This window comes from Sphaerodactylus townsendi, linkage group LG11, assembly GCF_021028975.2.
Source record: "Sphaerodactylus townsendi isolate TG3544 linkage group LG11, MPM_Stown_v2.3, whole genome shotgun sequence".
Lineage (NCBI taxonomy): Eukaryota > Metazoa > Chordata > Lepidosauria > Squamata > Sphaerodactylidae > Sphaerodactylus > Sphaerodactylus townsendi.
In genome coordinates, this window is record NC_059435.1 from 2,725,386 (window position 1) to 2,740,770 (window position 15,385).

General features: G+C 49.2%; 1 protein-coding gene across 7 annotated transcripts in view; it reads left to right on the top strand.

The window, feature by feature from the left end:
• Positions 1 to 13,177, top strand: part of USO1 (USO1 vesicle transport factor) — a 69,427-nt gene extending 56,250 nt beyond the window's left edge. For 4 of the 7 annotated variants that reach the window (XM_048510617.1, XM_048510619.1, XM_048510618.1 and 1 more), the window contains 5 exons: positions 59 to 142; positions 3,049 to 3,138; positions 6,812 to 6,910; positions 8,318 to 8,533; positions 11,897 to 13,099. In XM_048510617.1, coding sequence (XP_048366574.1) covers positions 59 to 142; positions 3,049 to 3,138; positions 6,812 to 6,910; positions 8,318 to 8,533; positions 11,897 to 11,977 — 570 coding nt within the window. In that variant the 3' untranslated portion in view covers positions 11,978 to 13,099. Of the gene's footprint in view, positions 1 to 58; positions 143 to 3,048; positions 3,139 to 6,811; positions 6,911 to 8,317; positions 8,534 to 11,896 lie in introns of all 7 variants that reach the window. The other 3 variants (XM_048510622.1, XM_048510623.1, XM_048510624.1) reach the window with 3 other exon arrangements.
• The last annotated feature ends 2,208 nt before the right edge of the window (positions 13,178 to 15,385 follow it).

A 15,385-nucleotide genomic window follows, 5' to 3' on the forward strand; every position in this document is an offset into this window, starting at 1 on the left:
ATGTGAGAAGTGTTTTGTTGGACTGATCCAGTTTTTTGTTTCTTCCTGATGCCTGCAGAAGCGCTCACCACCCCCAGCAGGAACAACTGAGGGGTCTTCACAAACGAAGAGTGGTCTTGAGGTGGAGGGTGAACTGCACAGGGTAAGAAGCCGCACAGCTCATGCCATCAGGTCCCTTCTCTTTGTGAAGGGACGATAGACTCATAGAATTGGAAGAGGCCACAAAGACCGTCCAGTCTAGCCCTCGGCTGCATTCTGTCACTCGCTTCCATCACAGCCAACCTTCTGCGTCTCGTGTTTTATGAAGGAATTGAGAAACAAGCAGAAGACAACACACAGAGAGATGCTATTTCCAGACTTGGTTTGGGGCCAGGTGTGTCAAAGCAAGGTTACCACCAGCTGTATAAGTGTCCTAAATATATTACCAAATCTGTCAGTGAGTGAAACTATAACATGAAAGGATTGCTCATCTCATAAATACATATCCATGAGTCATTAGTTCACAATGAAGGTTGTTCTAACAGCTTAAGTACCAGAGGTCTAACTAAGTTTAACTTAAAGCCTAAGAACAACATTTCTGACACCCCTTGCTGGCAGTGACGCTTCCCTCGTGGCCGGGTGAAGTCTCCTGCGTCCCAGTTCTGGTGGGGAGGGCTGGCCTCAGAATGGGTAGGCAGGGAGGCTCACACTTTCCCTGGCAGGGAGATTCCCTGACATGTCTGGGATTCTCTGGTGCCTGATTCTTCTCTGGCCTTGCTCCTCCCTACCCCATTTAAAGCAGTTGCTCCACCCCACCCCCAACCCAGACCTGGCCAGTCAGGACCCCTGATGTGCTCCCTGGCCCTTCCCTCGGGGCTCACGTTGGTCGCCTGCACTGCCTGTCTGGACTTGGGTTCACCTTCCGCAACACCTCCCTCGAGCCCCACCTCCACCACTATCCCCAACACCGAGGCTTGTTCCCGGGCTGCCAAGCCCTACCAGGCTCCTCTCCCGCTACTGCGTCCAGCTGCTCCTCTCATGCGGGCAGCGGGCTGCCTCCACCGCAGACCATTCCCCCCACTCTCCCCAAGCCTTGCAACTGCCTGCCACTGCTGCCGTGGCCCATGGCTCCCTCTGTCCCGGTGGCCTGTTGCCACAGTCGCCTGCTGGCTCTGGGCTGCTGCTCTCTCTCTGCAGCTCCCTCCCTCCCCCTTCCTGAGGCAGCCGTCACTGGTGGCGGTTTCCAACCCACCTGGGTGAACCACGAGGGCTGGTAGTTCCAAGCTGGTTTGTTGTTCTTTATAACATCATTCTTTATAATGTCATTGAGCACTGGAAACATAATTCTCTAATGTGTTCAAGTCATGTGCACATTGCTGAAGCTGATGTAATATGCTGCTGCGAGGCTCCTTCATGGGGCATCAATGAGGGATCACATCACCCCCATCCTCTGCGGAATGCATTGGCTGCCGGTAGAGTTCCGAGTCAGGCTTAAGGTTTTGGTTTTGACCTTTAAGGCCATGAGGGGCCTGGGACCTGCACCCCATATGAACCTGAGGTCAGCAACTGCTGGCCTTCTGGTGGTCCCCAGTCTTGCCAGTATTAGATTGGCTTCAACCAGACCCAGGGCTTTTTCGGCCCTGGCTCCTACCTGGTGGAACGCTCTGCCACCTCACATCAGGGCCCTGCGGGATGGGATGCAGTTCCGCACGGCCTGTAAGGCAGAGTTGTTCCACCAGGCTTTTGGCTGAGGCACGAGACTGAAATCTTAATTTTTATTCTTAACTAGCGGGCCCAGCCACGCGTTGCTGTGGGTGAGTCTGGTGAAGTGGAAAAGGAAGAAAAGGGGAAGCAAACGGTTCAAACATGTGTCATTGCACAATGATTGCAAGGGAGGGGACAGGCAAGGGGCCCCTCGCTCCCCTCCCTCTCTCCCGTTCCCTTGCATGGCAACCCTGCAGGTCCCTCCGTAATGTTCCCCTTCCTCTGCTAAGGTGGGTGGGCCATGTCCAGGTGGGCTGTTCCTGTCCCTTTCGCTCCCTTCCCTTGCAGGCAAATTACCTAGTGTAAAACACACTGGGAGGCATGAGCTACGTTGTGTTCAAATTTCAGAGCGTGTGGTCCAGCAAACCCCTGGACCCTCCCTCACCTTCCCCTTCCTCCGCTAGGGTGGGTGGGCCATGTGCAGATAGCCCGCCCCATCCCTGCCACTCCATAAGGCAGTGGTTTTCAAGGAAGGCTTGTATCAGAGAGTGTTGCTTTGACAGCCAGCAGATGGCGCTGTTGCAGAACAGAACTGTGGTTCCAACTCTCACAGATGTGGCAGGTTCACAATAACTGGCACAGTTGTGACATGTACACAACAGGAGGTGTGGAAACAGTATAAAAACCTGGCCGCACGTGAATGCGACGTTGTGTGAAAATTTCAAAGCAATCGGTCCAGTAGTTTGGGAGATTACCTGTCAGCAGAAAAACGAACTGATAGATTTTTATATAGATAGATAGATTGTATTGCTGCCGGCCCTAAATCCTTAATCCCCTAGTTGCTCTTTATGGTATCTGTTGCCGGTCTATTTTAACTTCAATTTAAGTTTTTAAGCCAGCATGGTGTAGTGCATAGGTGTCAAACTCGCGGCCCTCCACATGTTATGGACTACAGTTCCCATCATCCCCTGCCAGCATCATGCTGGCAAGGGATGATGGGAACTGTAGTCCATAACATCTGGAGGGCCGTGAGTTTGACACCTGTGGTGTAGTGGTTAAGAGCAGGTGCACTCTAATCTGGAGAACTGAGTTTGATTCCCCGCTCTGTCACTTGAGTTGTGGAGGCTTATCTGGGGAACCAGATTGGCTTGTGCACTCCAACACATGCCAGCTGGGTGACCTTGGGCTAGTCACAGTTCTACGGAGCCCTCTCAGCCCCACCTACCTCACAGGGTGTTTGTTGTGAGGGGGAAGAGAAAGGAGTTTGTGAGCCCCTTTGAGTCTCCTTACAGGGGAGAAAGGGGGGATTTAAATCCAACTCTTCTTCTTCTTCACTGTTTCATATTGGGATTTTTTTTCCTACAGGAAGTTGAAACCTTGAGAGCGCAAATCCAGTCACAGAGCACAGACATGGCCAAACTGCAGACTGAGAAGCAAGACCTGCTTCAGCAAATGGTGATGCGGCAGAACTCTGACTTGCCTCTTTGTCTCCCTGTCACTTCTGCTGGTAGAAATAGTAGCACTCCTCTGCCTCTTTCAGTTTAATATCATTCATGAATAGCTGGAAAGTCATGCCAATTTATTTATTTAAACAGTTTGTATCCTGCCTTGGAATAAACATTAAAACACAGACAACAGCAACCATCTTGCTGAGCAGTCCCAGGCTCCTCCTCAGGGGCGTAACGAGGCAAACTGTAGCCCTGGGCAAAACCTGTTGGATGCCCCCCCCCCCCCCCCATGGTCGGCCACTTCACCACGACCAAATTTTTTTTGCACCAAGACATTGGTGCGTGCAGGGGGTGCATTTTTAGACATATCAGCACTAAACTTTCAGCATATTATCAGGAGACTGTCCTTATGCTATCCCCCAAGTTCGGTGAGGTTTAGTTCAAGGAGTCCAAAGTTATGGACTCCCAAAGGGGGTGCCCCATCCCCCATTGTTTCCAATGGGAGCTAATCCCCAAATTGCGTGCCCTATGCAGCCCTTTGTCTGGAGTTAGGTCAAAACTCCTTGGAATCAGCCGCTTGGCTGAGGGCTTTTAGATTCTGGCTGCAAATTCATTTCCTCTCGGACTGTAATTCCCTGGTCCACCGTCTGCTCTCTGACACCCATTCCAACCCCTGGTTTTCCATAATTGAAGAAAAAATGGCCTCTATTGGACTGTCAGTGGATTCACTTTATCCTATTCAGAAGCTTATAGGAAATTAAAAGGTCAACTATTGAATAGAGAGTTCTCTACCCTAATCACCGCAGTCAAGAAAACATGCTCCCCCCTGTATTTTTCTCTCCCATTTGAACAGGGCCACTTGGCACACTACATGTATTGCTTAATAAACCCTGCTCAAAGGAGAGCCATAATGCTTGCCAGGTTTAATGTTATGCCTTCTGCCTTGTTACATGGCAGATTTAATAAGCAAGAAAAGGCTAAAAGATTGTGCTCATGTAATGATGGCTCAGTTGAATCTCTGGCCCACCAATTACTTCACTGTCTCAGATTCAAGGAAATCAGATCTAAGTATGTGAATCTTACTCCTTTACATTTACCAGATCTCCCCATTTTAATTAGATTACACTACTTGTTGGACAATCCTGATCCTTCTCTCTGTATGATAGTGGCAGACTTCTCCTGGAAATTACTAAATGCCAGTAGATTTCCTTTGACCTAACAGTTATTTCCTGCATTGTATATGCTTTTTAATACGTTTTTATTATTGTTGTACTGTTGTCTATGCCAATAAAGGCTTGCAATGGGAGCTAATAGGAGATGGGGGCTACAGTTTTGAGGGTCCATAGCACAGCCCTCCCTGAAGACAAGCTGCACCAAACCTGAGGCAGGGTGTGGCCAGGGCAGTCTCCTGGTGGGTCCCTCACAGGGCAGGAACTGTGCCTTCAGAAATGTGCCCCCCCCCGCCCCCACCAGCCTGCAACCCTCATTGACAGCAATACAGAAAACTCAATGCAGATCAAAGATTCTTGGGCAAATTTCTGGGATATTCCTGAAGGGGGTGCATTTTTGGATGTATCAGCACCAAAATGTCAGGTATCATCTGGAAACTGTCCTAATGGGACCACCACCACCCCCCCAAGTTTGGTGCAGTTTGGTTTAGGGGGTCCAAAGTTATGGACCCTCAAAGGGGGTACCCCATCCCACATTCTTTGCTAAGGAGATGGGGGCTACCCTTTTTGAGGGTCCATAACTTTGGACCTCCTGAACCAAACTGCACCAAACCTTGATGGTACCATCATGACAGTCTCCAGATGATACCCTGAAAATTTAGTGCTGATACGTCCAGGAAATGCCCTCCCTACAAGAACATTAAGAATTTGCCCAATAAGCTTTGTTCTGCATTGAGGATTCTGCATTGCGGTCAATGAAGAATTACAGGAACGAAGCGGGATTTCTGAAGGCACAGTCTCAAAACTTTCAGGGTCTCATCAGGAGACTGCCCTAGTGATACCCCCCAGGTTTGATGCAGTTTGGTTCAGAGGGGCCAAAGTTATGGACCCTCAAAACGGTAGCCCCCATCTCCTATTAGCTCCCATTGGAAACAATAGGGGATGGGGCACCCCCTTTGGGAGTCCATACCTTCGGACTCCCTGAACCAAATCCCACCAAACTTGGGGGGTAGCATAAGGACAGTCTCCTGATGATACGCTGAAATTTTGGTGCCACTAGCCTAAAAACTGCGCCTACCTGCAGACCAAAAATGGAAAACCACTAAAGTACGCAGGCAGGAACCTGGCATTTTGCAGTGCCCCACAGGCGGACTGCCCTGGGCAGCTGCTGCTTGCCCAATGGGCATTGTATACCCAGTGTACCTCCTCCTGCCCCCCCCCTCTTAAGCAAGCCTAGAACTCCCCCAGCTGACCCCAAAAGGCACTTTGGGAATGCATTTGCAGCCCTGGTGGCAGCTCCCTGAGGGACAGGCGGTGCCTCAGCTTCATTGGCACAGAAGCTGATAAGAGCCTTGCCACCACATGGAGCAATGAGCCTGCAGGCCGATGGACCCCGCCCCGCCCCGCCCCGCCCCGCCCCGCCCACCTCGTGGGATGCAGGTGGCAGAATTCCCTGTGGGCTTTCTGCCACTTCGTGGTCTCCCTTCCCACTTGAAAGCCAGGGCATCTTGACAGCCCTAGGCATGTCCCTTCTAAGCCCTCACCCCAAAATCCCTTAAGAAGATCCCTGAAGATGGGGGGAACGGTCACACAGACCTCATAGGATCATGGAGTTGGAAAAAACTACAAGGGCCAACAAGTCCAACTCCTGCCATGCAGGAATACACAGAATGGGGAAGGACCATGAGACCCTGGTGACGCAGCAGTGGCAGCAATTTCCTGGCTGGGTTCAGCTGGAGGGAGGGACAGCTGGTCAGGACCCCGTGCCCTGGCTGGGAGACAGAGGCATATCTAGGGGAAATGGAGCCCGGTGCAAAATCTAAGTTTACCCCCCACCCCCTGCCCGGTATGGACGGGCACCCTCCCCCACCAGAACCAAACAATTATTTTTTTTTTGCACCAGGTCTTGAAGTCAGTGTACGGACCCTGGAGGAAGAAGGAGGGGTGGCTAAATAGCCGTAGTCCAGGGATATTTGACCCCATATGTCCCCCTGCTGGGAGATATCCTCTAGTCAGTGGGAGGGGCCCAGACCATGAAGCTCGTCCAGGGTCATTCACAGCACTTCGAACAGGACTCAGAAACATTCAGCTTAAGAGTGCCCAGATGATAGGATCCAAGTGCCTGGTTCCCCTTCTAAGCCTCCTTCAAGAGCAGCCCCAGGGGGAGTGCATTGCAGCAGCAGCAGCAGCAGCATCAGGGCTCAGTCACAGAAGGCACTCCTGACAGCCCCCTGACCAGGCTGCTTCTCCATGAACGAGGCCAGCTCCAAGAGCACTTCCCAGACCTACGCTGGATATACTAAAGAGATCCTGACCCTTGTTAAGTTGGCAGATCTACCCCAACCAAAGTTTCCACTTTTCTTGTAATGAAGGCAGCCCACATGGGTTGTGTTGTGTCACAGGCTGTTCTCGCATCCTGTGGCATCAGCTAAACGAAATCACAAAATACACCACAAATGGTGGGTGGCAAATGCTTCCTCCCCATGGTTTGCTGTGTCCTCTGTTTTGCAGCATGCAGCTCCAGCCTCTTTGCCAGGAGACGGTGCCACAAAAACAGCTGACTTGGAAGGGAAGATCGCGGCGCTCCTGCAGGAGACACAAACATTGAAGGTTGTTTCTGCACGGAACATGCTGGATCTTTAAGCCAGGGGTCTCCAAGATGGTCAATACCGACCCCTGGGGGTCAGTAGGACTATCCAAGGAGCTTAATGAATGCCTAGGGGTCAACAGGGGGTTGATAAACACAGGGGTCAATTATACATTTTTGGGTCAAAAACTGAAACAGAACTACATAAAATGATACCGTGAATTTAAACTACAACTTATTGATTCATGGCTGGTGTGTAGCCTCAATCAGACGTCACACGTCATTGTTATACACCCTGACCATCTCCTATCCATGTATTGGAACTTTTTACATCTCGAGCTTCCCGGGCTATCTCTTCTCTATCTGCATCAAAGTTTCAACTTGCCTTCGTAGAAAATAAAGAAATGTATTGTTAATATATTATGTATTTATTTATTTTACATGCAATGAGGTTGATGAGGGGTCAGGTATTCCATGAAGGTGGCGATGGTCCAAAAAAATCGGGGTGGGGGGCTGATGTGAGCATTTGGCTAAGCTGAGCTCTGCTCCCTGCTGGCCCCATCCTTGGTGGTCACCTCTGAGCTCCTCTTACGATTGTCTCCACTCCGTGTCATCCTGGTTTTCCCTCCAAGGAGCTGAGGACAGTTTTATCTAGCTCTTTGCTCTCTGCTTTATCCTCACAGGCAGTGGGTAGGATTCAAATAATTTAGCCACCGGTTCCGCAAGTACTCAGTGGTGGGATTACACCAGTTCTCTGAACTAGACAAAAAATTAGCTACCGGTTCAACCGAATAGGTGTGAATAGGCTGAATCCCACCACTGCTCACAGGTACATGGTGGGGGTGGTTAAAGCATGCCTGGCCCCTCGGCTGCCCAGAGAGCTTCACAGCAGAGTAGGAATTTGAAACTGGGTCTCTCAGACAGTGCTGTCACAGTGTAGCCTCTTCAGCACACTTTACGAAGGAGCACAGGCTCCAACTGGGGACACAGATATTTACAGAGGTTTTATATACCATTCTTGCTGCATTTGAACCCGTTGTTCCTGGATAGTGATGTCACTGTCTTTGGGGCATTTCTGAGGTGCTGATGGACTACCCCAAAACAGGCCTAGGTCTGTGCTGCAGAGTGTGCACGTGCATTCTTTTAATTGGTGTGATTTTCATTGTGCACAAAATAGTGGTTGTTCATAGTTTTTAAATTGCCAGCTGCCCTGAGTCTGATTTTCAGGATACAAATCAGACAGACAGGAAAGGTGAGGAAAAGACCAAGCGGTTCTTGTCCTCAGCAGCTTCCACCTTGGATGTCAAGGCCAAATATTGAGATTCCATCAGGATGACAGCATCATTAAAACGGCTGACCCTGAGGTGTGCTTGGATGCTCTATGCTCAGCTTTTTAAAATGCAGGTAACAGTGTTTTGGTTTTCCCCCAGAATGAAATTGTAGGTCTCATGGAGGAAAGGACATCACTGAAACAGCAGCTGGACTCTGCCAATAGCACTGCGGCTATTTTGCGAACTGAGAAAAGTGCATTGAAGCAGGAAGTGGCAGAATCTAAAAAAGAGCAGGATGACCTTTTGGTTCTTCTGGCTGACCAGGATCAGAAAATAGTTGGACTGAAGAATAAGCTCAAGGAACTTGGAGAACCGGTAGGAGGCATTTGGAGTGAAAATGGTCCCACTGCAAAGTTCAGTTTAAAATGGTTAATCATTATGCCTAATACATGCATGCACCGGTTCTCTATTTTTGTATGTCCCACTCTTCTAACAGAAAAGATTCTTCGATTGGATTGGTGGTAGTGGTGAAAGTGTTTTCAACTCATACCTGACTTATGGTGACCTGGGACAGGCCTTTTCTACCAACTGAGGGGACCCACAGAGCCTCCAGTAATTTGGGGGAAAGGGGAGGGTTAGATTTGTTTGAAACTATAAACCTTTCCTCAGTTACCAGATGTTCCAAAGATAGAGGGAGGAGGAGGAGGAGGAGTTTGGATTCATAGGTCACCTTCCTCTCCTGTAAGGAGACTCAAAGGGGCTTACAAACTCTTTTTCTCTGCCCACAACAGATGGAGGTGGGGCTGAGGTGTGATGTAGGTGGGGCTGAGAGAGTTCTGAAGAAATGTGACTAGCCCAGAATCCCCCAGCAGGAATGTAGAAGTGGGGAAACAAATTTGGTTCACCATATAAGACTCTGCTGCTCATGTGGAAAAGTGGGAAATCAAACCTGGTTCTTCAGATTAGAGTCCACCTACTCTTAACCACTATACAACACTGTATAGAAGGAAGTGCATAGGAATGGGTTCCCTGCCATAGGTAAAGTTTGTGTTGCACAAGGAGATTATGGAGATCACTGAGGTAAGATTAGTATATTAACAACAAAGAAGATTTATTTATTTCCAGGTTAGTCTTGAGGAGTGACTCAGCAGCACAGGTCTCCAGGCAGACCAAAGAGAAACCTGGCTGAAGCTAATTCATTTCAATTAGTTATGGCTTCAGAAAGTAGTTAGAATGTTCTTTAACACTTTCAGGGACAATCAGGCTTTTGCTGACCAGCCACTGGAATAAATCCTTTCTCACACACAAGATTTTACCCACACCAGCCTGCCTTTTTTCCCCAAGAGCAAGACTAAATGGCATCAAGTCTACTCATCCCCAGAATCAAACCTAACACAATTATGTGTTTCCTGTCCCACTCATAGAGCGCAACTTCTCTGTCACATGACCAGGCAGAGCTGTAAGGCTGAGCACCACTCAGACAAAGTCAGCTTTAAAAGGAGAACTTTTATTGATTTTGGTCGCCCTTGCTCCAGCGTCCTGGAACTGAGGATTGTCCTCAGTTCCAGTATTTATTCTATTTACAAAAACAGACAGCAACCAATCAGCTTTTCCCCGCCCTCAGTTCCTGGTCTCTCATTGGTTCTGACAGAGCTACATAGTTTCATTTTGCCGTAGCTCCCCAGCTCGGTTTCCCGTTCTAAGGCAAAAAGGCGGGAGCTGGTGATTGCTGGGAATTGTAGTCCTGACAAGATCTCTCCTTCACTCCGTCTGCTCTTTTCTTGAGCCAGACCTGGGATTGCCCTGCCTCCCCTGAAGCAGAAGGCAACTCCTTCTCCCGTGTTCCCTGTAACATCTCTCCCCACTTCTTGAAGGTGATTGGATGCTGAAGCAGCACTCCAGTAGGCTCCACTCGGTGGCAGTTCTTCCTTTCAGGGTGGGACAGCCATCAGACAACCTGATTGGGTGTTCAAAGCAAGTGGCATTCAGAGATGCTTTGCCACTGCTCCATGTAGGGACCCTGGACGTCCTTGGTGGTCTCCCATCCAAGTGCTCACCAGAGTTGACCCTGCTTAGATTCCGGGTTCGATGAGATGGTGTGGCATTTCCCCTCCTTGCCCGGGGCTCTTGGGCGGCTGATCCTTCCCTCCTTCCCTGACCTGGGGGTTGGTCGCCCCAGCCGATGACTTTTCCAGTTGGCCCGAGGGGCCAAGAAACAACCGCGCCCACAGGGCACCTTATGCGGCAGCCCTTGCCCACGCCACCCTCTTCCTAGCAGGTCTCTCTGGCCTCCTTCCCCTGGCTGACCTGAAAGTTCGCACCCTCCCTCTCTCTCTCCCTTGTTGCTTCACAGGGAGAGGAGGTTTCCAGCTTCTGTGTGAAAAGTTCCCACCCTGTTACTTCACAGGGTTGGGACCAGCCTGAACAGTGCTCTAGGTTCTGGCAGGGGGTCTGGACTCCAGGGTCCTCTTCCCTCCTCCCTACTTCCCACCATTGAGCTGTCCCCTTCCCTTGTCTGTTCACACCACCACCCACATTCCCTGCTGCTGCGACGGCTCCTGACTCTCCCTTTCCCACTTCCTTATATCCCTTCTGCCCTCTCATTTCTCTCCCTTGTCCCAGCTGCTTCCCCAGCCCATCTCCCACATCCTGCTGGGCCTGCAGGCTTCCTCTGTGGGGCAGGCCGTCGGGCTTCCACTGCTGCTGCAAAGAGAGGCTCCTCTAAACCTTTCCTGTCCCCCGCAGAACGACCTCTGTGATGACCCAGCGGGGCGAGTTTGGGCACCGCAGCCGAGCCCGGACAGATGGTCAGGGCAGCTTAGAGAACATCAAATTCCAATAATACTTGCTATTGTGGTGATCACAGCAACAACACCTCCCAGGTCCTCCCTGGCTCCTCCCTACTTTCACCCTTTTCTCTCTAGCCAGATACCTTCACAATACCCACCTTGTGCCCTTCGCTTCTTCAGCTCCACCCATTATCCTGGATCTGCCTCCAGAACATCAGTTGACACCTCTTGCAGCTTTCATATTCCTTAACCCATCCCCTACTGAGGCTAGGCCTGAATTTGCACAGTTGACACGAAGGCAGAATCTTTCCCTTGTCCACTTTGACCTGGTTTCTCCTCTTCTGTTATTGAAATTGTACGTACCTCAGGAAAGGGATCGATCATCTGTTGTACTGTGTTAAAGCCACTGTGCTTTTTAATATCCCAGAAATATTAAATTTGACCCAGAAGTTGGTGGTTGGCTGCCATTCTGTGGCGTTAGATAATGGAAGTTGAATACGATTGGCCCTTTTATAAAGGCCAAATTACAGCCTCTTCTCAAAAGTTCTGACCTGGAAATATCATTTTTTGGCTTCTTTTCTAATTTTTATTTATAACTGCTGCCTTGTTGCTCTCTGCCCTTTCCAAATGTCGCCTGTGGACAAAAGCTGGGCTACCGTCTTAAAATGTGGGTGGCCTCAAACTTGCCGTGTCTTTCAGGGGCCTGTTCTGGCTTTGGTTTGCAGCATAGGTTTTCGAGGGGAGGATCTGACCTTGGCCCCCTCCCTCGCAGCTGCCACTTTGGATGCAGCCCAACTGGCAGAGCAGCAGAAACTCCCCTGCTGGGGAGGGGATGTCAGGATTGTCCTGCCAGACTTGGCCATTTTAGGACATTCCTTGAACAGCACATTTATTATATAGATGCCTGGTGAGTAGATATGTCACTCTTTTTCTTCTTTTTTGGTCAAAGGTTGAAGATGAGGATGATACCGAATCTGGGGACCAAGGTGAGGAAGATGAAGAGGATGGGAAAGAAGAGAGAGAAGATTAATTGGATTTTAATATGTCTGATACAAGCATCTCGTGTTGCATTGAAATACCATTCAACGATAGCCTTGAGATGCAGGACACCCAGTTATGAGCTGATTCTACTCCTGAGTTTGGGATGTTGAGAGTTTCTGATGATTTGTAGCCAGAACGGAAGGCGGCCATTTAAGTTTTTTGTCCACATCAATATGTGAACACATTAGAAGCTTTTTGGAGGCTGTCAAAGCATGAAAGGTGACCATGTGGTGAACTTTGCGTGTTGCCATTCACGTATGTTCAGTGCGTTTGTCTGTCACTTCATTCTTTTGGAGCTCCGATGTGACTCCATATGCCGTGTTTGTGGTTCCACATCTGTCGAATGGGTTTGTTGCTTCCTGCATTTGGCATGGAGAGATCTGGTGGAACGCATGAGACTGGGCGGGGCGGGGGGGGTGTTCCCTTTTGATTTCCTCCTCAGCACTGAGTGCCTTGACACCTGACATGGCTGCATATTCTGGGCCTTAGGAAAAAGAAGCTGGAAGAGTCAGCTTATTATGTGGAGGGATTTCCATAGTGATGAAGCAGCATTTGGTAGCATTTTAAAGCAGTCTTTTTAGAAAACTCATGAGAAAGTTTAACATGCTGCCAGGTACTTGCTTTAAAAACCAAGCGTTTGTTCTAAAAATGACATATGTTGTTTATAATTTATTGGCTCTCATGCCTAATGGATAAGATTTTTAAAAGAAAAATTAAACACAGATGCTGCACCTACTTGCTGTTTTGGTAATAAAAATAGATGCTATAATCATTTTAGTATTCATTCCCTTGATTTTAGTTATGATGATTGCTTTACAGTCATAAAGGCTGTGTTATTTTTAAGGGGGGGGGGGCTTATTAAAACAGGTAGAATTTTCCACCAAGGAAACTGTGCAAGCTTTATGGAGATTACTGTTTGTTTCAACATTTGCCACAGCTAGCAGAAGAGTGCTTCTTAATCAAAATCAGCAGGATGCAAGCCAATCTGTGATTCCTCTTTTTGTTATACAGTATATATTTAAGATATTCTATTTTGTAATTTCCAGTTTGTTGCAATATTGGTAACATTAGAAGTAGATTGATTGCAGAATAAATTAGAATGCTACCTCTATTGTAATCCTTCTGTTTGGGAATAAAGGTGTTCCGTGTGCAAAATACTTACTACAATAAAATCTGGGCTTTGGTCCCATGTGTGTTCCCCCATCTGCAAGCCAGAGAAAGTCCTCAGAGCCGAGCCCAGAGTGGAACAAAACGGAGGTTTCGGTGTTGATCTGGAGAGGTGGACGGCCGCAGACCGGCTGCTGGCTTCTCATTCTCCCGCTTTCCCTCTGTTGTCCCAGTGTTGCCTCCTCTGTGTCACCACTGATGCCCGAGACATCCCCAGCTTTGCCAGAGGTGTTGCTGTGACTACGAGACATTCTGTGTGCTCCGATGCTGAGCTGCAGCGCCACTTGCACATGCCCAGTCAGGATCAAAGTCATATCATGCACTACTGATTGCAATCCAGGGAGCAGCATTTTGTGGAATTCTTCTTTGACACCACACAGCTATTAAACTTTGCACACTACTGGTAATTTGTTACGCTATAGTTTTTTTACTACCTCCTCATTTGTTAGTGGTTTGTATGAAGATTTTTAACATGTTACTTACCTAAAGTCTCATGATGCTTAATAGCATTTCCACTGCTAAAAGAATCCCTTGTGGATCTGTGGCCAGTGAACACTTTTGGGAAGTCCCCCTGAATGTGTGGCAGGCCCCGGCACAAGCTGCATAGCTCATTGCAAGTCCCTTCCGGGAAACGAATCATGTTGACCCACAAGGCAAAGCTGTCGCGTTGTCATGTCCGCATGGCCAGGCTCTGGGCCGGCATCTGTGGACAGTGGACCCATTCCTCACGAGGAATCTACATTCTTGTGGTGGCTTTAGAAACCCAGTGCAGAGAAGCCACCATTCCTCAGCAATGTCAGAGCTGCTGACTTGCTGGGCGCTTGCCTGTCACTGCAGACCCAAGAACAAGGGTCGATTCCCCACTCACGATTAGATGCGTGCTCGTCACAGAAAATATCCAGGTTTCCAGCAGAACTCCACACTACACCAGTGCCAAAAACAGATTGACCCCATCTCTGCCGCTCTATCCCCCCCTTCCCAGTGCACGTCATTTCAGAACCTGGAAGAAAGTAGACCTTTTGAAAAAACGTGCGCTGAATGTGGAGCGGTGGGGAACTTCGGGGGTGAATCTAGTTTAGTTTTTCCCGCCACTGGTAGTGACGTGGAGCCTTTTGTTCAGTCAGGAAGCAGTGGGCTGTGCGTGCATCGTGCACAGCCCTTTAAAAAAAATTTGCAGAGCAAAGATCCACATCTAAATGAAACAACATGGGGCCAGTTTGAATGCTTCACTGAGTAAAAGGCAGTACAAAGTAGCGCTGAACATCGTATCCACATGTATACGAGGGGGACAAAGCAGCATGGGAACAGGGCTTGCCCTTTATTGCCCATTTCCCCATAGAGTTGCTCTGCGCATGCTCGCGCATCCTTTTTTCATTTCTCAGCCAGAGTACCACTTTCCTGGGCTTGCAAGATCAGGTGGAACAGGCAACCCTGGTGGCGACTCGTAGAACCTTGTCAGCATGCTGTCTTCCATTGGGTGCTGAGCCATGTGATCCAGTTGGAGGGGTGGCCATGGGTCGTGAACCGGTGGGGTTACACATTACTACCCGCCGCCGGATGGATTACAAACCCATGATGCGGATGGTGAACAAGGAAATCGGACTGTCCACAATACACAGCATCACCTGTGAATATCTGGAGAGATTTCTCGATCAGCATTTTGAGGAGACCATGGCAAGAGAACGACTGCAAAGTACCGGGACCTGACCCAAGTTTCCGCCAGCTGCTCACTCCCAGCAAGACTCGATCGATTTCAGTGATTCCAGCACCATGGCCAGATGAGGAGGAGGAGTGGGAACGTTTACTGGTGATTGAGGCATCGCAACCAGCGTTCATTCCCCCTGATGCATCTGGTACTGAGGAACCTGCTGAACCTCCGGACCCTCCCAGTGCAGCAGCGTCCCATGAGAGTGAGCTCCCGGAGTGGCCAGAACCTTGCTATGAGCCGGAGCATCAGCAACTATACCAGGCTCAGCAGGCAGCTTTGGAATCAGCTAGACGTGAATGGCAAACTGCTCAGGAAGCCTTGATTGACTAAAGGGTTCGCCAGCATCTTCAACTTCGCGAGGAATATAACAATGAAAGTGAGGAATTATATCAACAATTACAGAGAGACCGGGAGCAACAAGAACAGGAAGTTTTGCAAAGTGTGGAACAATCCAAGCAGGAACTGCTATGGGAACTTCAGCATCTGCGCTCACTGAACCTCCAGCAGACTAGAAACTCGGTT